Raw genomic sequence first — 25,959 nt, 5'->3', positions numbered from 1 at the left:
GTAGCTGGTCCGGGGCATCTAAAGCTCACAGGGAATGCATTAGCAGAGGGCTCGTGTGCTTCGTTAGTGCGGTGCGCGGAAAGTGAGGGCGCCCGTGGGTTTTGGGGAAAGGGTTAGCAGGAGGCTAAACCTGCGATGATGGCGGTGTTACGTGCAGCCTACCATTCCTAAGACGCGGATATATCTCGGGCATTAGTTACGGGGAATTAGAGGACCGCGGAGGTGGGGGTTGGGTTCAGGTGAATTCTTAGAAATTTTCAATCCTTATTCTCGATTTAGGAGTAAGTAGTTTCACCCGTATTTTGCATTATGAATTAGGACGGTGTCGCGGGTTAGAACTCCATCCGTCCGTTGACTTATTAGACACCTAGTTTCTACGAAGAAGGGATTGGCGGTTCACGCTTGTTACCCTCCGGAATATATTAAGAAAGTGGAATCTCCACTCCGGACGTGAAGCACAACAAAGCCGAAATTGAATTTTACTTATGTATCACCTAAGATAGATCCGAAAACTTTCCCGCCCCCTAAATACATGTTTAAAGAGATGTATAACTGAAATTTGATCGCTTTGATAGAATCACATTACCTATCTCCATAAATATCATATAATGGTAATAGATATAATGGTATTACTCGGAAATTGGAGCATGTTACTAAAAAACTTTTAGAACGAAAGTTATAGCAAATTTTATTCTTAATAATATTGCTCTCTTGCACATTTGCTCCTATATGCGTCAATAATGAGAAAAATATAAAAATTTAAGAAATTTCGTTCTATTAAAAATTGTTAATGGTATCACTCGTGAATTGGAGCATGTTATTAAAAAACTTTTAGAACGACAGTTATAGCAAACTTTATTCTTAATAATATTGCTCTCTTGCACTTTTGCTCTTATATGCGTTACTAGTGAGAAAAATACAAAAATATGTAAATTTAAGAAATTTCGTTGTTTGACAACTGCTTAATGGTACCACTTGGGAAATGGAGCATTTTACAAGCAAACTGTTAGAACGAAAGTTGTAGCAAATTTCATTCCTAACAATATTGCTCTCTTGTATTTTTGCTCTTAGATGGGTCACTAGTGAGAAAAATACAAAAATATGCAAATTTAAGAAATTTTGTTGCTTGATAAGTGCTTAATGGTACCATTTGGGAATTGAAGCATTTTACAAGCTAGATGTTAGAACGAAAGTTGTAGCAAATTTCACTCCTAACAATATTGTTCTCTTGCATTTTTGCTCTTAGATGAGTCAATAATGAGAAAAATACAAAAATGTGCAAATTTAAGAAATTTCGTTGTTTGACAAGTGCTCAATGGTACCATTTGGGAATTGGAGCATTTTACAAGCAAACTGTTAGAACGAAAGTTGTAACAAATTTCATTCCAAACAATATTGTTCTCTTGCATTTTTGCTCTTAGATGCGTCAATAATGAGAAAAATACAAAAATGTGCAAATTTAAGAAATTTCGTTGTTTGACAAGTGCTTAATGGTACCATTTGTGAATTGGAACATTTAACAAGCAAACTGTTAGAACGAAAGTTGTAGCAAATTTCATTCCTAACAATATTGCTCTCTTGTATTTTTGCTTTTAGATGCGTCACTAGTGAAAAAAATACAAAAATATGCAAATTTAAGAAATTTGGTTGCTTGATAAGTGCTTAATGGTACCATTTGGGAATTGAAGCATTTTACAAGCTAAATGTTAGAACGAAAGTTGTAGCAAATTTCATTCCTAGCAATATTGCTCTCTTCCATTTTTGCTCTCCGATACATCAATAGTGAGAAAAATACAAAAATATGTAAATTTAAGAAATTTCGTTGTTTGAAAAGGTCTTAATGGTACCATTTGGGAATTGGAGCATTTTACAAGCAAACTGTTTCAATGAAAGTTGTAGCAAATTTCATTCCTAACAATATTGTTCTCTTCAATTTTTGCTCCTTGAAGCGTCACTAGTGAAAAAAATTCAAAAATATGTAAATTTAAGAAATTTCGGTGTTTGACAAGTTCTTAATGGTACCATTTGGGAATTGGAGCATTTTACAAGCAAACTGTTGGAACGAAAGTTGTAGCAAATTTCATTCCTAACAATATTGCTCTCTTGCATTTTTGCTCTCCCATACATCAATAGTGAGATAAATACAAAAATATGTAAATTTAAGAAATTTCGTTGTTTGACAAGTTCTTAATGGTACCATTTGGGAATTGGAGCATTTCACAAGCAAACTGTTAGAACGAAAATTGTAGCAAATTTCATTCCTAACAATATTGCTCTCTTGTATTTTTGCTTTTAGATGCGTCACTAGTGAAAAAAATACAAAAATATGCAAATTTAAGAAATTTGGTTGCTTGATAAGTGCTTAATGGTACCATTTGGGAATTGAAGCATTTTACAAGGTAAATGTTAGAACGAAAGTTGTAGCAAATTTCATTCCTAGCAATATTGTTCTCTTGCATTTTTGCTCTTAGATGCGTCAATAATGAGAAAAATACAAAAATGTGCAAATTTAAGAAATTTCGTTGTTTGACAAGTGCTTAATGGTACCATTTGGGAATTGGAGCATTTTACAAGCAAACTGTTGGAACGAAAGTTGTAGCAAATTTCATTCCTAACAATATTGCTCTCTTGCATTTTTGCTCTCCCATACATCAATAGTGAGATAAATACAAAAATATGTAAATTTAAGAAATTTCGTTGTTTGACAAGTTCTTAATGGTACCATTTGGGAATTGGAGCATTTTACAAGCAAACTGTTAGAACGAAAATTGTAGTAAATTTCATTCCTAACAATATTGCTCTCTTGCATTTTTGCTCTCCGATACATCAATAGTGAGAAAAATACAAAAATATGTAAATTTAAGAAATTTCGTTGTTTGACAAGTTCTTAATGATACCATCTGGGAATTGGAGCATTTTACTAGCAAACTGTTTGAATGAAAGTTGTAGCAAATTTCATTCCTAACAATCTTGCTCTCTTGTACTTTTGCTCTCCGATACATCAATAGTGAGAAAAATACAAAAATATGTAAATTTAAGAACTTTCGTTGTTTGACAAGTGCTTAATGGTACCATTTGGGAATTGAAGCATTTTACAAGCTAGATGTTAGAACGAAAGTTGTAGCTAATTTCATTCCTAACAATATTGCTCTCTTGCATTTTTGCTCTCCGATACATCAATAGTGAGAAAAATACAAAAATATGTAAATTTAGGAAATTTCGTTGTTTGACAAGTTCTTAATGGTACCATTTCGGAATTGGAACATTTTACAAGCAAACTGTTAGAACGAAAGTTGTAGCAAACTTCATTCCTAACAATATTGTTCTCTTGCATTTTTGCTCTTAGATGCGTCAATAATGAGAAAAATACAAAAATATGTAAATTTAAGAAATTTCGTTGTTTGACAAGTTCTTAATGGTACCATTTGGGTATTGGAGCATTTTACAAGCAAACTGTTAGAACGAAAGTTATAGTAAATTTCATTCCTAACAATATTGCTCTCTTGCATTTTTGCTCTCCGATACATCAATAGTGAGAAAAATACAAAAATGTGTAAATTTAAGAAATTTCGTTGTTTGACAAGTGCTTAATGGTACCATTTGGGAATTGAAGCATTTTACAAGCTAAATTTTAGAACGAAAGTTATAGCAAATTTCATTCCTAACAATATTGCTCTCTTACATTTTTGCTCTTAGATGCGTCACTAGTGAGAAAAATACAAAAATATGAAAATTTAAGATATTTCGTTGTTTTGCAAGTTGTTAATGGTATCACTTGGGAATTGGTACATGTTACTAAAAAACTTTTAGAACAAAAGTTGTAGCAAATTTCATTCTGAACAATATTGCTCTCTTGCATTTTTGCTGTTAGATGCGTTAATAGTGAGAAAAATACAATAATTTGAAAATTTTTGAAATTTCGTTGTTTAGCAAGTTAATGGTATATCACTTGAGAATTGGAGCATGTTACTAAAAAACTTTTAGAACAATAGTTGTATCAAATTTCATTCTTAACAATATTGCTCTCTTGCATTTTTGCTCTTAGATGCGTCAATAGTGAGAAAAATACAAAAATATGCAAATTTAAGAAATTACGTAGCTATACTTGTTAATGGTATCACTCGGGAAATGGAGCATGTTACAAAAAAATGCATCTTCAGTCAACAACTTTGTTACTCTTAACCACAATCATATCTACAAAAAACCACAACAAAAACCATGAAAACTCGAGCTATGCAAACTATACATAAAATACACAAGAATAACCGCTGTCGAATGTTAAAAGACTTACCTCAAATCCTGATATGATGTTTTAAAAAACATTTACAATTTACTATACATACATGTATCGGTAAAATGTGCGACTATCTTGAAATGACAATGTATGAAAATTCATCATATCATATATGTACATTTGAGGTAAATTTTTTAACATTCGACACCGGTTATTCTTTAACCATTTAATATAGAACACTTACAGAGGAAAAAGTGGTCTTTATTTAACTCTTTTATGTAGCAACACCTCTAGTTTAAATTATCGTTTTTATAAACTGTCTTTTATAATGGTAGATCTACCGATAAATCTGTAGGGTTAGCAACGCTGCCTGTCATAACTGGCAAACACCAAAAAAAAAATGTATACACACTTGTCAACCGATCAAAAGAATGATTTTTCGAGTCCCTATATCTCCATAGATCATCGCGTGTCATCGCAGTCGGTGCCACCCTTACCCAAGAAAAGAGGAAAGGGCGAGAGCAAACCGGGGACCGACTTCTCCCCAGACATCACATAGGGCAACAGAAGGCGCGACTATAACTCAATTACACAGCTTCCCACCTCTGGTGTTAGGGGCCCCCTCAACACAACACCACGTTCTATGTGTGGCATCCGCCTAACTTAATAAAACAAGAAGAATAAGAAAATTCTATTTCGTTTTTATCAATTTTCTCTCAAAATTTTTTTGAAATGAACACCAGATATTGATCAAAACGGTGCCCTCTCGTACCGATGAAGCGTTTTAACCCTTTCCTCCCTCACACGTTTTCCAACTCGCTCGCTAGAGCGATTCATATGGAAAGTAGGGAGGTCTCATCACCCACCCGATAGATGTCGCGATTATTAAAACGAATCTATTTCGAAATAACCCGAATTGAAACAAAAACTATAAATAAATCAATAAAAAACATTTAAATAAATTATTTTTTTCATTTAAAAAAAAAATTAAATAGAAAAAGTAAGCAAATTACGTGATACCCTTGAAAGGTGAATTCGAAATAGGGGTTTAAGTTGATAAATAGCGCGAGGAGCTCGTTCTAAACCCTTTCTTAGATAAATGTCTTGGGGGTGGGCCTCATTAAGGGGTGTAAACTCCCGTCGTTGTCGGGGACGCGAGGTCGATAATCGAGGGTTCGGAAAATCTATCCCGGAAAAATCCCGAGACGTTGTTAACAGGAATTTTCTTAACGAAGTTTTTCCTACGCGACTGCCGTAGGATGGGGGATGTTTACCCTCTCGCACCCTCCGTAAAAAAGGGGAACGGCGACTTATCTGTGTATAAGGCTACTTTAATTGCAACCGAATGATACCGATAAATTTTTACGCTTTCTTTCTCTTTCAATTTTAATCAACAAAAAAAATTTTTTTATTAAAATTTTGTTCTTTCCAAGTCATGTTCCTATAGGGTTGATTTGAATAGATTTGGACACTTTTTCCACTGCAGCCGTACTTTGTAAATACAATAATATGACAGTTTGATGAATTTATTGTTTTTTTAAGTTGTTAATGGTGCCATTCGGAAATTGGAGCATGTTACAAAAAAACTGTTAGAACGAAAATTGTAGCAAATTTTTTTCTTAACAATATTGCTCTCTTGCACTTTTGCTCTTAGATGCGTCAATAGTGAGAAAAATACAAAAATAAGAAAATTTAAGAAATTTCGTTGTTTAACAAGTTCTTAATGGTACTATTTGGGGATTGGAGCATTTTACAAAAAAATTATTAGAACGCAAGTTGTAGCAAATTACATTCTTAACAATATTGTTCTCTCGCACTTTTGCTCTTAGATGCGTCAATAGTGAGAAAAATACAAAAATATGAAAATTTAAGAAATTTCGTTGTTTGACAAGTTCTTAATGGTACCATTTTGGAATTAGAGCATGTTACAAAAAAATTGTTAGAACAAAAGTTGTCGCAAATTACATTCTCAACAATATTGTTCTCTTGCATTTTTGCTGTTAGATGCGTCAATAGTGAGAAAAATACAAAAATATGAAAATTTAAGAAATTTCGTTGTTTGACAAGTTCTTAATGGTACCATTTGGGAATTGGAGCATTTTACAAAAAAATTGATACAACGAAAGTTGTCGCAAATTACATTCTTAACAATATTGTTCTCTCGCACTTTTGCTCTTAGATGCGTCAATAGTGAGAAAAATACAAAAATATGAAAATTTAAGAAATTTCGTTGTTTGACAAGTTCTTAATGGTACCATTTTGGAATTAGAGCATGTTACAAAAAAATTGTTAGAACAAAAGTTGTCGCAAATTACATTCTTAACAATATTGTTCTCTTGCATTTTTGCTGTTAGATGCGTCATTAGTGAGAAAAATACAATAATATGAAAATTTAAGAAATTTCGTTGTTTGACAAGTTCTTAATGGTACCATTTGGGAATTGGAGCATTTTACAAAAAAATTGTTACAACGAAAGTTGTAGCAAATTATATTCTTAACACTATTGCTCTCATGCATTTTTGTTCTTAAATGTGTCAATAGTGAGAAAAATACAAGAATATGAAAATTTAAGAAATTTTGTTGTTTGTCAAGTTCTTAATGGTACCATTTGGAAATTGGAGCATTTTACAAAAAAATTGTTACATCGAAAGTTGTAGCAAATTACATTCTTAACAATATTCTATTCTTGCACTTTTACTGTTAGATGCGTCAATAGTGAGAAAAATACAAAAATAAGAAAATTTAAGAAATTACGTTGTTTAACAAGTTCTTAATGGTACCATTTTGGAACTGGACCATTTTACAAAAAAATTATTAAAATGAAAGTTGTAGCAAATTATATTCTTAACAATATTGCTCTCTTGAATTTTTGTTCTTAGATGCGTCAATAGTGAGAAAAATACAAAAATAAGAAAATTTAAGAAATTTCGTTGTTTAACAAGTTCTTAATGGTACCATTTGGGAATTGGAGCATTTTACAAAAAAATTGTTACAACGAAAGTTGTCGCAAATTACATTCTTAACAATATTGTTCTCTCGCACTTTTGCTCTTAGATGCGTCAATAGTGAGAAAAATACAAAAATATGAAAATTTAAGAAATTTCGTTGTTTGACAAGTTCTTAATGGTACCATTTGTGGATTGGAGCATTTTACAAAAAAATTATTACAACGAAAGTTGTAGCAAATTACATTCTTAACACTATTGTTCTCTTGCACTTTTGCTGTTAGATGCGTCAATAGTGAGAAAAATATCAAAATGTGAAAATTTAAGAAATTTCGTTGTTTGACAAGTTCTTAATGGTGCCATTTGGGAATTGGAGCATTTTACAAAAAAATTGTTACAACGAAAGTTGTCGCAAATTACATTCTTAACAATATTGTTCTCTTGCACTTTTGCTCTTAGATGCGTCAATAGTGAGAAAAATATCAAAATATGAAAATTTAAGAAATTTCGTTGTTTGACAAGTTCTTAATGGTACCATTTGGGAATTGGAGCATTCTACGAGAAAATTGTTAGAGCAAAAGTTGTAGCAAATTACATTCTTAACAATATTGTTCTCTTGTACTTTTGCTCTCAGATGCGTCAATAGTGAGAAAAATACAAAAATAAGAAAATTTAAGAAATTTCGTTGTTTAACAAGTTCTTAATGGTACCATTTGGGGATTGGAGCATTTTACAAAAAAATTATTACAACGAAAGTTGTAGCAAATTACATTCTTAACACTATTGTTCTCTTGCACTTTTGCTGTTAGATGCGTCAATAGTGAGAAAAATATCAAAATATGAAAATTTAAGAAATTTCGTTGTTTGACAAGTTCTTAATGGTGCCATTTGGGAATAGGAGCATTTTACAAAAAAATTGTTACAACGAAAGTTGTCGCAAATTACATTCTTTACAATATTGTTCTCTTGCACTTTTGCTCTTAGATGCGTCAATAGTGAGAAAAATATCAAAATATGAAAATTTAAGAAATTTCGTTGTTTGACAAGTTCTTAATGGTACCATTTGGAAATTGGAGCATTTTACAACAAAATTGTTACAACGAAAGTTGTAGCAAATTACATTCTTAACAATATTGTTCTCTTGCACTTTTGCTCTTAGATGCGTCAATAGTGAGAAAAATATAAAAGTATGAAAATTTTAGAAATTTCGTTTCTTAACAAATCCTTAATGGTACCACGAGGGAATTGGAGCATGTTACAAAAAAACTATTGGAACGAAAGTTGTAGCAAATTACATTCTTAACACTATTGCTCTCTTGCACTTTTGTTCTTAGATGCGTCAATAGTGAGAAAAATACAAAAATATGAAAATTTAAGAAATTTCGTTGTTTGACAAGTGCTTAATGGTACCATTTGGGGATTGGAGCATTTTACAAAAAAATTATTAGAACGAAAGTTGTCGCAAATTACATTCTTAACAATATTGCTCTCTTGCATTTTTGCTCTTAGATGCGTCAATAGTGAGAAAAATATCAAAATATGAAAATTTAAGAAATTTTGTTGTTTGACAAGTTCTTAATGGTACCACGTGGGAATTGGAGCATGTTACAAAAAAAATTTTAAAACGAAAGTTGTCGCAAATTACATTCTTAACAATATTGTTCTTTTGCACTTTTGGTCTTAGATGCGTCACTAGTGAGAAAAATACAAGAATATGAAAATTTAAGAAATCTCTTAGCAGTGTTTCTGAAGTCTCTCATTTAGCTTTTATAGAAATTTTATCAAAAACCTATCAAGACCTGGAGATGATTTGTATATCTTTGAGTTAATTCCTTCTTTCCAATTTTTAATTCTTTGAAGTTCTCCTGCCCTTCTCCTGGAAGCCAATCATTCTATTCTGATTTATGATTTAGATCGTCGTCTAGAAGCTAGGGAGTCCAGCCGCTTCCCAGCCTAAAGTGCAAAACACTGCTTGAGGGATTTTAAAATTTTAGCTCTCTCTGTTACTGATAGAACATGAAATTTACAAGTCTTAACATGTTGTTGAGATGTGTGTGAGTTAATAATAAAACATATACAAAAATACATTTATTGAATAAGTTACTTACCGGTTAATTTAAATGGTAAAGCTCCTGTTAAAGGATCTGGGGCGAAAGGTCTTGGGCCAAATGGGAAATGATGAAATCCTTGTTGTCTTGTTTTAGATCTTGGTTCTCTAGGACCATCAACAGTTACTTTAATCGCTTTGCTATAGGTTGCAACTTGAGGAGGTGAAGTTGAAACAATTATTGTTAATGTAAAGCTTTTTCCTGAAACGTTAAAAAAAATGATTGATGATTTTTGGTGCATCATAAAAATAAAGATGACTTGAATATTTTCTCGCAAGAATCGTTGAATAATGCAAACATCGACCGATGTTTCTGGCGCCAGACAAACTTAACGGTTCATAAAAGTTGAGCGTTTTGTAAATGAGAAGTTTAAAAAAATTAAAAATATAATTAATTTTTAAAAAAGGAACACGTAAAAATGGTATAATATCGCGGCGTGTTCGGAAATGTATATGAGGTTAAAATTACATCGGAACAAAAAGGGGAAAAAACCTATCGGTAGATGATTGCATTTTTATTTTAATACTTCAAATGTCGAATGGGCAAAAAATCCAATAAACGCAGTCCGCAAGTGAAAAAGAGAAGCATAGTTTTTATTTAATTTCGGCCGAAAACAAAACCGAAAACGCTCGGCAGCTTCAAAAACTCGATGCCACATCGAAAATGGGCTCCAGTGAGTGTATTTATTTACAAATAACATTGTCAGGAACGTATTTTGATTGATCAGCAAAATTTAAAAAATATACATTATATTAAATTGTTTTTAGGTCACAAAAGATTACTTTGTTATTTTTTAAGAAATTCGGGTTGGAATAATTTTTGAAGTGTTACAACTCCACATACAGGGGATGGAAAATAAGCGTCATTAATATTTTGGCACGCAATCGGAGCGAATTTTCACTTTACGCCCCTTTCGGGGCACATTTCGAATCGGGGAGCCACAAAATTATGTTTGTAGCACATTAAAACACGCGAAACGCGTTTTTTACGGTCAACGATCAGGTTAAAATTCAGGAGCTTTGCCCCCATAATCCAAAAAACCGTACGATTCGGTCGAAATCAAATTTTCCACAAGTTAATTTATGGACATATTTTTTCAGAAATGATGAAGTCGATCCAACTCAATTTCGTAAAGTAATAAAAAGACATTTTTGCAGTTTGCGGGTAAATGTCTTCTTATATTACTTTGTATATTTACAAAGATAATTTCGCCTCAAATTGCCGAGGTCGCTTGCGGGCGATACGCTAGAATTCTCTAAATCTGTCAAAAATATGAAAATTTAAGAAATTTCGTTGTTAATGGTATCACTTGGGAATCGGAGCATGTTACTAAAAAACTTTTAGAACGAAAGATGTAGCAAATTTTATTCTTAACAATATTGCTCTCTTGCATTTTTGCTCTTATATGCGTCACTAGTGAGAAAAATACAAAAATATGCAAATTTAAGAAATTTCGTTGCTTGACCAGTACTTAATGGTACCAAGTGGGAATTGGAGCATGTTACAAAAAACTATTAGAACAAAAGTTGTAGCAAACTTCATTCTTAACAATATTGTTCTCTTGCACTTTTGTTCTTAGATGCGTCAATAGTGAGAAAAATACAAAAATATGAAAATTTAAGAAATTTCGTTGCTTGACCAGTACTTAATGGTACCAAGTGGGAATTGGAGCATGTTACAAAAAAACTATTAGAACGAAAGTTGTAGCAAACTTCATTCTTAACAATATTGCTCTCTTGCACTTTTGTTCTTAGATGCGTCAATAGTGAGAAAAATACAAAAATATGAAAATTTAAGAAATTTCGTTGTTTGACAAGTTCTTAATGGTACCATTTTGGAATTGGAGCATTTTACAAGCAAACCGTTAGAACGAAAGTTGTAGCAAATTTCATTCCTAACAATATTGCTCTCTTGCATTTTTGCTTTTAGATGCGTCAATAGTGAGAAAAATACAAAAATATGCAAATTTAAGAAATTTCGTTGTTTGACAAGTGCTTAATGGTACCATTTGGGAATTGGAGCATTTTACATGCAAACTGTTAGAACGAAAGTTGTAGCAAATTTCATTCCTAACAATATTGCTCTCTTGCATTTTTGCTTTTAGATGCGTCACTAGTGAGAAAAATACAAAAATATGCAAATTTAAGAAATTTCGTTGTTTGACAAGTGCTTAATGGTACCATTTGGGAATTGGAGCATTTTACGAAAATATTGTTAAAACAAAAGTTGTAGCAAATTTCATTCTTAACAATATTGCTCTCTTGCATTTTTGCTTTTAGATACGTCAATAGTGAGAAAAATACAAAAATATGCAAATTTAAGAAATTTCGTTGTTTGACAAGTGCTTAATGGTACCATTTGGGAATTCGAGCATTTTACGAAAAAATTGTTAAAACAAAAGTTGTAGCAAATTTCATTCTTAACAATATTGCTCTCTTGCACTTTTGTTCTTAGATGCGTCAATAGTGAGAAAAATACAAAAATATGAAAATTTAAGAAATTTCGTTGTTGGACAAGTTCTTAATGGTACCATTTTGGAATTGGAGCATTTTACAAGCAAACCGTTAGAACGAAAGTTGTAGCAAATTTCATTCCTAACAATATTGCTCTCTTGCATTTTTGCTTTTAGATGCGTCAATAGTGAGAAAAATACAAAAATATGCAAATTTAAGAAATTTCGTTGTTTGACAAGTGCTTAATGGTACCATTTGGGAATTGGAGCATTTTACATGCAAACTGTTAGAACGAAAGTTGTAGCAAATTTCATTCCTAACAATATTGCTCTCTTGCATTTTTGCTTTTAGATGCGTCACTAGTGAGAAAAATACAAAAATATGCAAATTTAAGAAATTTCGTTGTTTGACAAGTGCTTAATGGTACCATTTCTGAATTGGAGCATTTTACAAGCAAACTGTTAGAACGAAAGTTGTAGCAAATTTCATTCCTAACAACATTGCTCTCTTGCATTTTTGTTTTTAGATGCGTCACTAGTGAGAAAAATACAAAAATATGCAAATTTAAGAAATTTCGTTGTTTGACAAGTGCTTAATGGTACCATTTGGGAATTGGAGCATTTTACAAGCAAACTGTTAGAACGAAAGTTGTAGCAAATTACATTCTTAACAATATTGTTCTCTTGCATTTTTGCTCTTAGATGCGTCAATAGTGAGAAAAATACAAAAATATGAAAATTTAAGAAATTTCGTTGCTTGACCAGTACTTAATGATACCAAGTGGGAATTGGAGCATGTTACAAAAAACTATTAGAACAAAAGTTGTAGCAAACTTCATTCTTAACAATATTGTTCTCTTGCACTTTTGCTCTTAGATGCGTCAATAGTGAGAAAAATACAAAAATATGAAAATTATAAGAAATTTTGTTGCTTGACCAGTACTTAATGGTACCAAGTGGAAATTGGAGCATATTACAAGAAAACTATTAGAACGAAAGTTGTAGCAAACTTCATTCTTAACAATATTGCTCTCTTGCACTTTTGTTCTTAGATGCGTCAATAGCGAGAAAAATACAAAAATATGAAAATTTAAGAAATTTCGTTGTTTGACAAGTGCTTAATGGTACCATTTCTGAATTGGAGCATTTTACAAGCAAACTGTTAGAACGAAAGTTGTAGCAAATTTCATTCCTAACAACATTGCTCTCTTGCATTTTTGCTTTTAGATGCGTCACTAGTGAGAAAAATACAAAAATATGCATATTTAAGAAATTTCGTTGTTTGACAAGTGCTTAATGGTACCATTTGGGAATTGGAGCATTTTACAAGCAAACTGTTAGAACGAAAGTTGTAGCAAATTACATTCTTAACAATATTGTTCTCTTGCATTTTTGCTCTTAGATGCGTCAATAGTGAGAAAAATACAAAAATATGAAAATTTAAGAAATTTCGTTGCTTGACCAGTACTTAATGGTACCAAGTGGGAATTGGAGCATGTTACAAAAAACTATTAGAACAAAAGTTGTAGCAAACTTCATTCTTAACAATATTGTTCTCTTGCACTTTTGCTCTTAGATGCGTCAATAGTGAGAAAAATACAAAAATATGAAAATTTAAGAAATTTTGTTGCTTGACCAGTACTTAATGGTACCAAGTGGAAATTGGAGCATATTACAAAAAAACTATTAGAACGAAAGTTGTAGCAAACTTCATTCTTAACAATATTGCTCTCTTGCACTTTTGTTCTTAGATGCGTCAATAGTGAGAAAAATACAAAAATATGAAAATTTAAGAAATTTCGTTGTTTGACAAGTTCTTAATGGTACCATTTTGGAATTGGAGCATTTTTCAAAAAAATTGTTAGAACGAAAGTTGTCGCAAATTACATTCTTAACAATATTGTTCTCTTGTACTTTTGTTCTTAGATGCGTCATTAGTGAGAAAAATACAAAAATATGGAAATTTAAGAAATTTCGTTGTCAATGGTATCACTCGGGAATTGAAGCATGTTACTAAGAAACTTTTAGAACAAGAGTTGTAGCAAATTTAATTCTTAACAATATTGCTCTCTTGCATTTTTGCTCTTATATGCGTCAATAATGAGAAAAATATAAAAAAATATAAGAAATATCGTTGTTTGACAAGTACTTAATATTATTAAAATAAAACAATAATGTTTTTTAAACTAGAGTTTCTCGCGTTTATTTTAAATTTCCTCGGTACCGGTTTCGACACTATATTAGGTCATCATCAGCCGAATCTACAATTTAATTGAATTACAAAAAATCCTGTTTAAATGAGAGTAATTAAAACTAGTAAAAAATAAAAATCGGATAAAATATATAATTATTCAAACTTTACGGTCAAGAATAAAACTAATTTAAAATTGGAAACATCTGTTTGGTCATTAGAGATAAAATTTCACACGTAACTAACAAATTTAAAATATTTTCTCGAAAAAGACAACACTCGACACGAGACATGAAACATGAATAAAGAACTCAATACAATAATACAAGTTATGAAATGCGTTTTTCAAAGAACGGGTTTGAGAAGAAAGGAATTTAGCAATTCGCCGTTTCAAAAATCTTTTAAACATTTGAATAGGGGTGTAAAATTAAGATCTATTTGATCGTTAAGGAGGTTGTATTTTTTCTTTTTATATTTATTAATTTAATTAAGTACTTTAAGTACTTAATGGTACCACGTGGGAATTGGAGCATGTTACAAAAAAACTATTACAACGAAAGTTGTGGCAAATTACATTCTTAACAATATTGCTCTCTTGCACTTTTGCTCTAAGATGCGTCAATAGTGAGAAAAATACAAAAATATGAAAATTTAAGAAATGTCGTTGTTTGACAAGCTCTTAATCGTGCCATTTGGGAATTGGAGCATTTTACAAAAAAATTGTTAGAACGAAAGTTGTCGCAAATTACATTCTTAACAATATTGTTCTCTTGCATTTTTGCTCTTAGATGCGTCAATAGTGAAAAATATACAAAAATATGAAAATTTTAGAAATGTCGTTGTTTGACAAGTTCTTAATGGTGCCATTTGGGAATTGGAGCATATTACAAAAAAATTGTTAGAACGAAAGTTGTAGCAAATTGCATTCTTAACACTATTGTTCTCTAGCATTTTTGCTCTTAGATGCGTCAATAGTGAGAAAAATACAAAAATATGAAAATTTAAGAAATTTCGTTGTTTGACCAGTACTTAATGGCACCTAGTGGGAATTGAAGCTTGTTACAAAAAAAATGTTAGAATGAAAATTGTAGCAAATTATATTCTTAACAATACTGCTCTCTTGCACTATTGCTCTTAGATGCGTCAATAGTGAGATAAATACAAAAATATGAAAGTTTAAGAAATTTCGTTGTTTGACCAGTACTTAATGGTACCATTTGGGAATTGAAGCATTTAAAAAAAAATTGTTAGAACGAAAGTTGTAGCAAATTACATTCTTAACAATATTATTCTCTTGCATTTTTGCTCTTAGATGCGTCAATAATGAGAAAAATACAAAAATATGAAAATTGTATAAATTTCGTTGTTTGACAAGTTCTTAATGGTGTCATTTGGGAATTGGAGCATTTTACAAAAGAAATTTTAAAACGAAAGTGTAGCAAATTTTATTCTTAACACTACTGCTCTCTTGCATTTTTGCTCTTAGATGCGTCAATAGTGAGATAAATACAAAAATATGAAAGTTTAAGAAATTTCGTTGTTTGACCAGCACTTAATGGTACCATTTGGGAATTGAAGCATTTTAAAAAAAAAATGTTAGAACGAAAGTTGTAGCAAATTACATTCTTAACAATATTGTTCTCTTGCACTTTTGCTCTTAGATGCGTCAATAATGAGAAAAATACAAAAATATGAAAATTGTATAAATTTCGTTGTTTGACAAGTTCTTAATGGTGCCATTTGGGAATTGGAGCATTTTACAAAAAAAAATTTAAAACGGAAGTTGTAGACAATTTTATTCTTAACACTATTGCTCTCTTGCATTTTTGCTCTTAGATGCGTCAATAGTGAGATAAATACAAAAATATGAAAATTGTAGAAAAGTCGTTGTTTGACAAGTTCTTAATGGTGCCATTTGGGAATTGGAGCATTTTACAAAAAAATTGTTAGAACGAAAGTTGTAGCAAATTACATTCTTAACACTATTGTTCTCTAGCATTTTTGCTCTTAGATGCGTCAATAGTGAGAAAAATACAAAAATATGAAAATTTTAGAAATATCGTTGTTTGACAAGTTCTTAATGGTGCCATTTGAGAATTGGAGCATTTTACAAAAAAATTATTAGTACGAAAGTTGTAGCAAATTACATTCTTAACAATATTGTTCTTTTGCATTTTTGCTCTTAGATGCGTCAATAGTGAGATAAATACAAAAATATGAAAGTTTAAGAAATTTCGTTGTTTAACAAGTTCTTAATGGTGCCATTTGGTAATTGAAGCATATTACAAAAAAATTGTTAGAACGAAAGTTGTAGCAAATTGCATTCTTAACACTATTGTTCTCTAGCATTTTTGCTCTTAGATGCGTCAATAGTGAGAAAAATACAAAAATATGAAAATTTAAGAAATTTCGTTGTTTGACTAGTACTTAATGGCACCTAGTGGGAATTGAAGCTTGTTACAAAAAAAATGTTAGAATGAAAATTGTAGCAAATTATATTCTTAACAATACTGCTCTCTTGCACTATTGCTCTTAGATGCGTCAATAGTGAGATAAATACAAAAATATGAAAGTTTAAGAAATTTCGTTGTTTGACCAGTACTTAATGGTACCATTTGGGAATTGAAGCATTTAAAAAAAAATTGTTAGAACGAAAGTTGTAGCAAATTACATTCTTAACAATATTATTCTCTTGCATTTTTGCTCTTAGATGCGTCAATAATGAGAAAAATACAAAAATATGAAAATTGTATAAATTTCGTTGTTTGACAAGTTCTTAATGGTGTCATTTGGGAATTGGAGCATTTTACAAAAGAAATTTTAAAACGAAAGTGTAGCAAATTTTATTCTTAACACTACTGCTCTCTTGCATTTTTGCTCTTAGATGCGTCAATAGTGAGATAAATACAAAAATATGAAAGTTTAAGAAATTTCGTTGTTTGACCAGCACTTAATGGTACCATTTGGGAATTGAAGCATTTTAAAAAAAAAATGTTAGAACGAAAGTTGTAGCAAATTACATTCTTAACAATATTGTTCTCTTGCACTTTTGCTCTTAGATGCGTCAATAATGAGAAAAATACAAAAATATGAAAATTGTATAAATTTCGTTGTTTGACAAGTTCTTAATGGTGCCATTTGGGAATTGGAGCATTTTACAAAAAAAAATTTAAAACGAAAGTTGTAGCAAATTTTATTCTTAACACTATTGCTCTCTTGCATTTTTGCTCTTAGATGCGTCAATAGTGAGATAAATACAAAAATATGAAAGTTTAAGAAGTTTCGTTGTTTGACCAGTACTTAATGGTACCACGTGGGAATTAGAGCATGTTACAAAAAAACTAATAGAACGAAAGTTGTAGCAAATTTCATTCTTAACAATATTGCTCTCTTGCACTTTTGCTCTTGGATACGTCAATAGTGAGATAAATACAAAAATATGAAAATTTAAGAAATTTCGTTGTTTGACCAGTACTTAATGGTACCACGTGGGAATTGGAGCATGGTACAAAAAAACTATTACAACGAAAGTTGTAGCAAATTTCATTCTTAACAATATTGTTCTCTTGCACTTTTGCTCTTAGATACGTCAATAGTGAGATAAATACAAAAATATGAAAATTTAAGAAATTTCGTTGTTTGACAAGTTCTTAATGGTGCCATTTGGGAATTGGAGCATTTTACAAAAAAATGGTTAGAGCGAAAGTTGTAGCAAATTACATTCTTAACAATATTGTTCTCTTGCATTTTTGCTCTTAGATGCGTCAATAGTGAGAAAAATACAAAAATGTGAAAATTTTATAAATTTCGTTGTTTGACAAGTTCTTAATGGTGGTAAAATTTGGGTTTTGAAGAATTTTACAAAAAAATTGTTAGAACGAAAGTTGTAGCAAATTACATTCTTAACAATATTAACATTGACAAAAATGTAAAAATATGAAAATTTGATGAATTCTCGGCGATTGGAGGCAAAATCGTTCCTTATATATCTTGGTAAAGATACAAAGTCTTATAAGAATATATATACCTTCAAATCGCCAAGGTCGCTTGTAGGCGAGGCGCTGCATTTGATATATCAACACGAAATCGTCAGTTTTAAAGAATTCTAACGCCTCGCCCGCAAGCGACCTCGGCAATTTGAGGCGAAATCGTTTCTTGTACACTTTTTTAAAAAATATAAAGTCAAACAAGAACGACCTCAAGAACGATTCAGTCGAAATCAAATTTTCCACAGCTTAATTTATGGATATATATTTTCAAAAATGATGAAGTCGATTCTACTCAATTTCCCAAAGAAACTTTTTGCCCCTCTTTAACGTTTATTATTAAAACAACTCCCCCTTTATATTTATTGAAGATTGATGAATAAATCAAGTAATAAATCTTACTAATAATTAAGACAACAGTAACGTTGAAATGTAACGTTTCGCAAACGTATACCTATAACATAGAGATGGATATAGAAGCTGGGGTTCGTCAGTAGCCCTGAAGAGATGGGTAAATAGACGGAGCCGGCCTAAGTTATTTGCAGTGCGAATTTCAGCATCTGGTAATCTGTGAATTATGCTGGCGCGATACTTTAAATCCGTGATTTATCGCGAGTCCGCGCGTTCGGCGGCCGTTTTGCGCCCCGACGGCATCGCTCGTATTTCCCAGCATTACCAACTGATAAAATAGGGATAAAACTATGCGCCGGCGTGCCGATATTCGAAAATCACCGACTGGAACTATTTATTCGATATTATGGGTCGTGTTTGATTGATCTCGCCGTGATTTATTGACGCGAGGGATGGCCGAATTTCCCGGGCTCTCACAAAATATTGTTTAAATTTATATATCATATTTCGCTTTAGCCGGATTAATTTTATTTATTGGCAGGGCAGCCTGTGACGCGGCCGTTCTCCCCCGCACCGTGTTATAACTAAAAACACGCTGCCGTGTGCGTGCGACCCCGCGATAAATACAAAAGTGACCGGACGCGCGTCTAGTTTTTAACCTATAAAATTTATGGACGTTAATCTTCGCAAAAAGGCATTTCGACAAAATCATGTCCACGTTTCAATCTAAATCATTTTATTAATTTTAAAATTCTTTTTCTCTTTTCGATATTTTTAATAAAACATGTTTTGACGCGATTGTCGTGGATTGTTCGAAAATGATTATATAGATACGTGATGTTAAAATCTCCAAATTGTAGTGAAAGTTAAGTTCTTAGTCTTCTACAATTTCATGTAACCCGTCGCTGAACAGTTAAAGTTCAAATATGAGCATTTAAGAAATTTGGTGCATGTTACTAAAAAACTTTTAGAACAAAAGTTGTAGCAAATTTCATTCTTAACAATATTGCTCTCTTGCGTTTTTGCCCTTAGATGCGTCAATAGTGAGGTAAATACAAAAATATGAAAGTTTAAGAAATTTCGTTGTTTGACCAGTACTTAATGGTGCCATTTGAGAATTGGAGTATTTTACAAAAAAATTGTTAGAATGAAAATTGTAGCAAATTTCATTCTTAACAATATTGCTCTCTTGCGTTTTTGCTGTTAGATGCATCAATAGTGAGAAAAATATAAAAATATGAAAATTTAAGAAATTTCGTTGGTAATGGTATCACTCGGGAATTGAAGCATGTTACTGAGAAACTTTTAGAACAAAAGAAGTAGCAAATTTTATTCTTAACAATATTGCTCTCTTGCATTTTTGCTGTTAGATGCGTCAATAGTGAGAAAAATACAAAAGTATGAAAATTTTAGAAATTTCGTTGTATTAAAAGTGTTAATGGTACTATTTGGGGATTGGAGCATTCTACGAGAAAATTGTTAGAACGAAAGTTGTAGCAAATTACATTCTTAACAATATTGTTCTCTTGCATTTTTGCTCTCAGATGCGTCAATAGTGAGAAAAATACAAAAATAAGAAAATTTAAGAAATTTCGTTGTTTAACAAGTTCTTAATGGTACTATTTGGGGATTGGAGCATTTTACAAAAAAATTATTAGAACGAAAGTTGTAGCAAATTATATTCTTAACAATATTGCTCTCTTGAATTTTTGTTCTAAGATGCGTCAATAATGAGAAAAATACATAAATATGAAAATTTAAGAAATTTCGTTGTTTGACAAGTTCTTAATGGTACCATTTGGGAATCGGAGCATGTTACTAAAAACCTTTTACAACGAAAGTTGTAGCAAATTTCATTCTTAACAATATTGCTCTCTTGCACTTTTGCTCTTAGATGCGTCAATAGTGAGAAAAATACAAAAGTATGAAAATTTTAGAAATTTCGTTGTATTAAAAGCTGTTAATGGTACTATTTGGGGATTGGAGCATTCTTCGAGAAAATTGTTAGAACGAAAGTTGTAGCAAATTACATTCTTAACAATATTGTTCTCTTGCATTTTTGCTCTCAGATGCGTCAATAGTGAGAAAAATACAAAAATAAGAAAATTTAAGAAATTTCGTTGTTTAACAAGTTCTTAATGGTACTATTTGGGGATTGGAGCATTCTACGAGAAAATTGTTAGAACGAAAGTTGTAGCAAATTACATTCTTAACAATATTGTTCTCTTGCACTTTTGCTCTCAGATGCGTCAATAGTGAGAAAAATACAAAAATAAGAAAATTTAAGAAATTTCGTTATTTAACAAGATCTTAATGGTACTATTTGGGGATTGGAGCATTTTACAAAAAAATTATTAGAACGAAAGTTGTAGCAAATTATATTCTTAACAATATTGCTCTCTTGAATTTTTGTTGTTAGATGCGTCAATAGTGAGAAAAATACAAAAATATGAAAATTTAAGAAATTTCGTTGTTTGACAAGTTCTTAATGGTACCATTTGGGAATCGGAGCATGTTACTAAAAAACTTTTACAACGAAAGTTGTAGCAAATTTCATTCTTAACAATATTGCTCTCTTGCACTTTTGCTCTTAGATGCGTCACTATTGAGAAAAATACAAAAATCTGAAAATTTAAGAAATTTTGTTGTTTGACAAGTCCTTAATGGTGCCATTTGGGAATTGGAGCATTTTACAAAAAAACTTTTACAACGAAAGTTGTAGCAAATTTCATTCTTAACAGTATTGTTCTTTTGCATTTTTGCTCTTAGATGCGTCAATAGTGAGAAAAATATAAAAATATGAAAATTGTTGTATTAAAAGTTGTTAATGGTATCACTTGGGAATTGGAGAATGTTACTAGAAAACTTCTAGAACGAAAGTTGTAGCAAATTTCATTTTTAACAATACTGCTCTCTTGCATTTTTGCTCTTAGATGCGTCAATAGTGAGATAAATACAAAAATATGAACGTTTAAGAAATTTCGTTATTTGACCAGTACTTAATGGTACCAAGTGGGAATTGGAGCATGTAACTAAAAAACTTTTAGAACAAAAGTTGTAACAAATTTCATTCTTGACAATATTGCTCTCTTGCACTTTTACTCTTAGATACGTCAATAGTGAGATAAATACAAAAATATGAAAATTTAAGAAATTTCGTTGTTTGACAAGTTCTTAATGGTACCATTTGGGAATTGGAGCACTTTACAAAAAGATTGTTAGAACGAAAGTTGTAGCAAATTTCATTCTTAACAATAATGCTCTCTTGCATTTTTGCTGTTAGATGCGTCAATAGTAAGAAAAATACAAAAATATGAAAATTTTAGAAATTTCGTTATTTGACACGTTCTTAATGGTACCATTTAGGAATTGGAGCATTTTACAAAAAAACTGTTAGAATGAAAGTTGTAGTAAATTTTATTCTTAACAATATTGCTCTCTTACATTTTTGCTGTTAGATGCGTCAATAGTGAGAAAAATACAAAAATATGAAAATTTAAGAAATTTCGTTGTTTGACAAGTTGATAATGGTATATGACACGGGAATTGGAGCATTCTACAAAAAAATTGTTAGAACGAAAGTTGTTGCAAATTACATTCTTAACAATATTGTTCTCTTGCAATTTTACTCTTAGATGCGTCAATAGTGAGAAAAATACAAAAATATGAAAATTTTAGAAATTTCGTTTTTTGATAAGTTCTTAATGGTACCATTTAGGAATTGGTGCATGTTACTAAAATACTTTTAGAACAATAGTTGTAGCAAATTTCATTCTTAACAATATTGTTCTCTTGCACTTTTGCTCTTAGATACGTCAATAGTGAGAAAAATACAAAAATATGGAAATTTAAGAAATTTCGTTGTTTGACAAGTTATTAACCCATTTAGTCCCACGATGCTTTATGTTAAAAAAAATCGATTTTTTATAATTTTCCTTAAGATAGTATGGAATGAAAAATATAAAAATGTACACAGCTGTTTAAAAGAAAAAATTGTTTTTGCGATATGAGATAAATGGTAAGATAAATGAACAATACACAAAAATGTTGGTTATCATTTATTAACTAAGTAATAAATTAGCCGTAAATAAATAATAATACTAATGCAACATAATACTAACAAATACCAACTAAAATTGTGGTATTATATATTTTGAACAAAAATGTCCAATAGAAAAGAATTGATGCAAATATAGCTTAAATAGCAAGAATTATGAAATATTTTGATATGTATAGCCTAACAACCTTATAGTGTTATCGTGCAACTAGCACCTTGGAATCTGGTAATGTATGGCTGAAAAATAATTTTAAATACGCTGGTGCGTTTTCACACCATTGGGACTAAATGGGTTAATGGTATCACTTGGAAATTAGAGCATTTTACAAAAAAACTGTTAGAATGAAAGTTGTAGTAAATTTTATTCTTAACAATATTGCTCTCTTGCATTTTTGCTGTTAGATGCGTCAATAGTGAGAAAAATACAAAAATATGAAAATTTAAGAAATTTCGTTATTTGACAAGTTCTTAATGGTACCATTTGGGAATTGGAGCACTTTAAAAAAAGATTGTTAGAACAAAAGTTGTTGCAAATTACATTCTTAACAATATTGTTCTCTTGCAATTTTACTCTTAGATGCGTCAATAGTGAGAAAAATACAAAAATATGAAAATTTTAGAAATTTCGTTATTTGACAAGTTCTTAATGGTACCATTTGGGAATTGGAGCATTTTACAAAAAAACTGTTAGAATGAAATTTGTAGTAAATTTTATTCTTAACAATATTATTTTCTTGCACTTTTGCTCTTAGATGCGTCAATAGTGAGAAAAATACAAAAATATGAAAATTTAAGAAATTTCGTTATTTGACAAGTTCTTAATGGTACCATTTAGGAATTGGAGCATTTTACAAAAAAACTGTTAGAATGAAAGTTGTAGTAAATTTTATTCTTAACAATATTGCTCTCTTGCATTTTTGCTGTTAGATGCCTCAATAGTGAGAAAAATACAAAATTATGAAAATTTAAGAAATTTCGTTGTTTGACAAGCTCTTAATGGTACCATTTGGGAATTGGAGCATTTTACAAATAAATTGTTAGAACGAAAGTTGTAGCAAATTTCAGTCTTAACAATAATGCTCTCTTGCGTTTTTGCTGTTAGATGCGTCAATAGTGAGAAAAATACAAAAATATGAAAATTTTAGAAATTTCGTTATTTGACAAGTTCTTAATGGTACCATTTAGGAATTGCAGCATTTTACAAAAAAACTGTTAGAATGAAAGTTGTAGTAAATTTTATTCTTAACAATATTGCTCTCTTGCATTTTTGCTGTTACATGCGTCAATAGTGAGAAAATACAAAAATATGAAAATTTAAGAAATTTCGTTGTTTGACAAGTTGATAATAGTATATGACACGGGAATTGGAGCATTCTACAAAAAAATTGTTACAACGAAAGTTGTTGCAAATTACATTCTTAACAATACTGTTCTCTTGCAATTTTACTCTTAGATGCGTCAATAGTGAGAAAAATACAAAAATATGAAAATTTAAGAAATTTCGTTATTTGACAAGTTCTTAATGGTACCATTTAGGAATTGGAGCATTTTACAAAAAAACTGTTAGAATGAAAGTTGTAGTAAATTTTATTCTTAACAATATTGCTCTCTTGCATTTTTGCTGTTAGATGCCTCAATAGTGAGAAAAATACAAAATTATGAAAATTTAAGAAATTTCGTTGTTTGACAAGCTCTTAATGGTACCATTTGGGAATTGGAGCATTTTACAAATAAATTGTTAGAACGAAAGTTGTAGCAAATTTCAGTCTTAACAATAATGCTCTCTTGCGTTTTTGCTGTTAGATGCGTCAATAGTGAGAAAAATACAAAAATATGAAAATTTTAGAAATTTCGTTATTTGACAAGTTCTTAATGGTACCATTTAGGAATTGCAGCATTTTACAAAAAAACTGTTAGAATGAAAGTTGTAGTAAATTTTATTCTTAACAATATTGCTCTCTTGCATTTTTGCTGTTAGATGCGTCAATAGTGAGAAAATACAAAAATATGAAAATTTAAGAAATTTCGTTGTTTGACAAGTTGATAATAGTATATGACACGGGAATTGGAGCATTCTACAAAAAAATTGTTACAACGAAAGTTGTTGCAAATTACATTCTTAACAATACTGTTCTCTTGCAATTTTACTCTTAGATGCGTCAATAGTGAGAAAAATACAAAAATATGAAAATTTAAGAAATTTCGTTATTTGACAAGTTCTTAATGGTACCATTTAGGAATTGGAGCATTTTACAAAAAAACTGTTAGAATGAAAGTTGTAGTAAATTTTATTCTTAACAATATTGCTCTCTTGCATTTTTGCTGTTAGATGCCTCAATAGTGAGAAAAATACAAAATTATGAAAATTTAAGAAATTTCGTTGTTTGACAAGCTCTTAATGGTACCATTTGGGAATTGGAGCATTTTACAAATAAATTGTTAGAACGAAAGTTGTAGCAAATTTCAGTCTTAACAATAATGCTCTCTTGCGTTTTTGCTGTTAGATGCGTCAATAGTGAGAAAAATACAAAAATATGAAAATTTTAGAAATTTCGTTATTTGACAAGTTCTTAATGGTACCATTTAGGAATTGCAGCATTTTACAAAAAAACTGTTAGAATGAAAGTTGTAGTAAATTTTATTCTTAACAATATTGCTCTCTTGCATTTTTGCTGTTAGATGCGTCAATAGTGAGAAAATACAAAAATATGAAAATTTAAGAAATTTCGTTGTTTGACAAGTTGATAATAGTATATGACACGGGAATTGGAGCATTCTACAAAAAAATTGTTACAACGAAAGTTGTTGCAAATTACATTCTTAACAATACTGTTCTCTTGCAATTTTACTCTTAGATGCGTCAATAGTGAGAAAAATACAAAAATATGAAAATTTAAGAAATTTCGTTATTTGACAAGTTCTTAATGGTACCATTTAGGAATTGGAGCATTTTACAAAAAAACTGTTAGAATGAAAGTTGTAGTAAATTTTATTCTTAACAATATTGCTCTCTTGCATTTTTGCTGTTAGATGCCTCAATAGTGAGAAAAATACAAAATTATGAAAATTTAAGAAATTTCGTTGTTTGACAAGCTCTTAATGGTACCATTTGGGAATTGGAGCATTTTACAAATAAATTGTTAGAACGAAAGTTGTAGCAAATTTCAGTCTTAACAATAATGCTCTCTTGCGTTTTTGCTGTTAGATGCGTCAATAGTGAGAAAAATACAAAAATATGAAAATTTTAGAAATTTCGTTATTTGACAAGTTCTTAATGGTACCATTTAGGAATTGCAGCATTTTACAAAAAAACTGTTAGAATGAAAGTTGTAGTAAATTTTATTCTTAACAATATTGCTCTCTTGCATTTTTGCTGTTAGATGCGTCAATAGTGAGAAAATACAAAAATATGAAAATTTAAGAAATTTCGTTGTTTGACAAGTTGATAATAGTATATGACACGGGAATTGGAGCGTTCTACAAAAAAATTGTTACAACGAAAGTTGTTGCAAATTACATTCTTAACAATACTGTTCTCTTGCAATTTTACTCTTAGATGCGTCAATAGTGAGAAAAATACAAAAATATGAAAATTTAAGAAATTTCGTTATTTGACAAGTTCTTAATGGTACCAT

The 25,959-nt window shown here is 30.6% G+C and overlaps 1 protein-coding gene across 1 annotated transcript in view; it reads right to left on the bottom strand.

The window, feature by feature from the left end:
- LOC111416297 (runt-related transcription factor 1-like) overlaps nt 1–25,959 on the bottom strand; it is a 43,547-nt gene that overhangs the window by 6,287 nt on the left and 11,301 nt on the right. The window contains exon 3 of the mRNA XM_023048272.2: nt 9,288–9,488. Within this exon, the coding sequence (XP_022904040.1) occupies nt 9,288–9,488 (201 nt within the window). The remainder of the gene's footprint in view (nt 1–9,287; nt 9,489–25,959) is intronic.

Source organism: Onthophagus taurus, chromosome 5 (assembly GCF_036711975.1).
Source record: "Onthophagus taurus isolate NC chromosome 5, IU_Otau_3.0, whole genome shotgun sequence".
Taxonomy (NCBI): Eukaryota; Metazoa; Arthropoda; class Insecta; order Coleoptera; family Scarabaeidae; genus Onthophagus; species Onthophagus taurus.
Note: the sequence above shows the minus strand (reverse complement) of the source record. Positions and strands in the feature narration are given on the sequence as shown.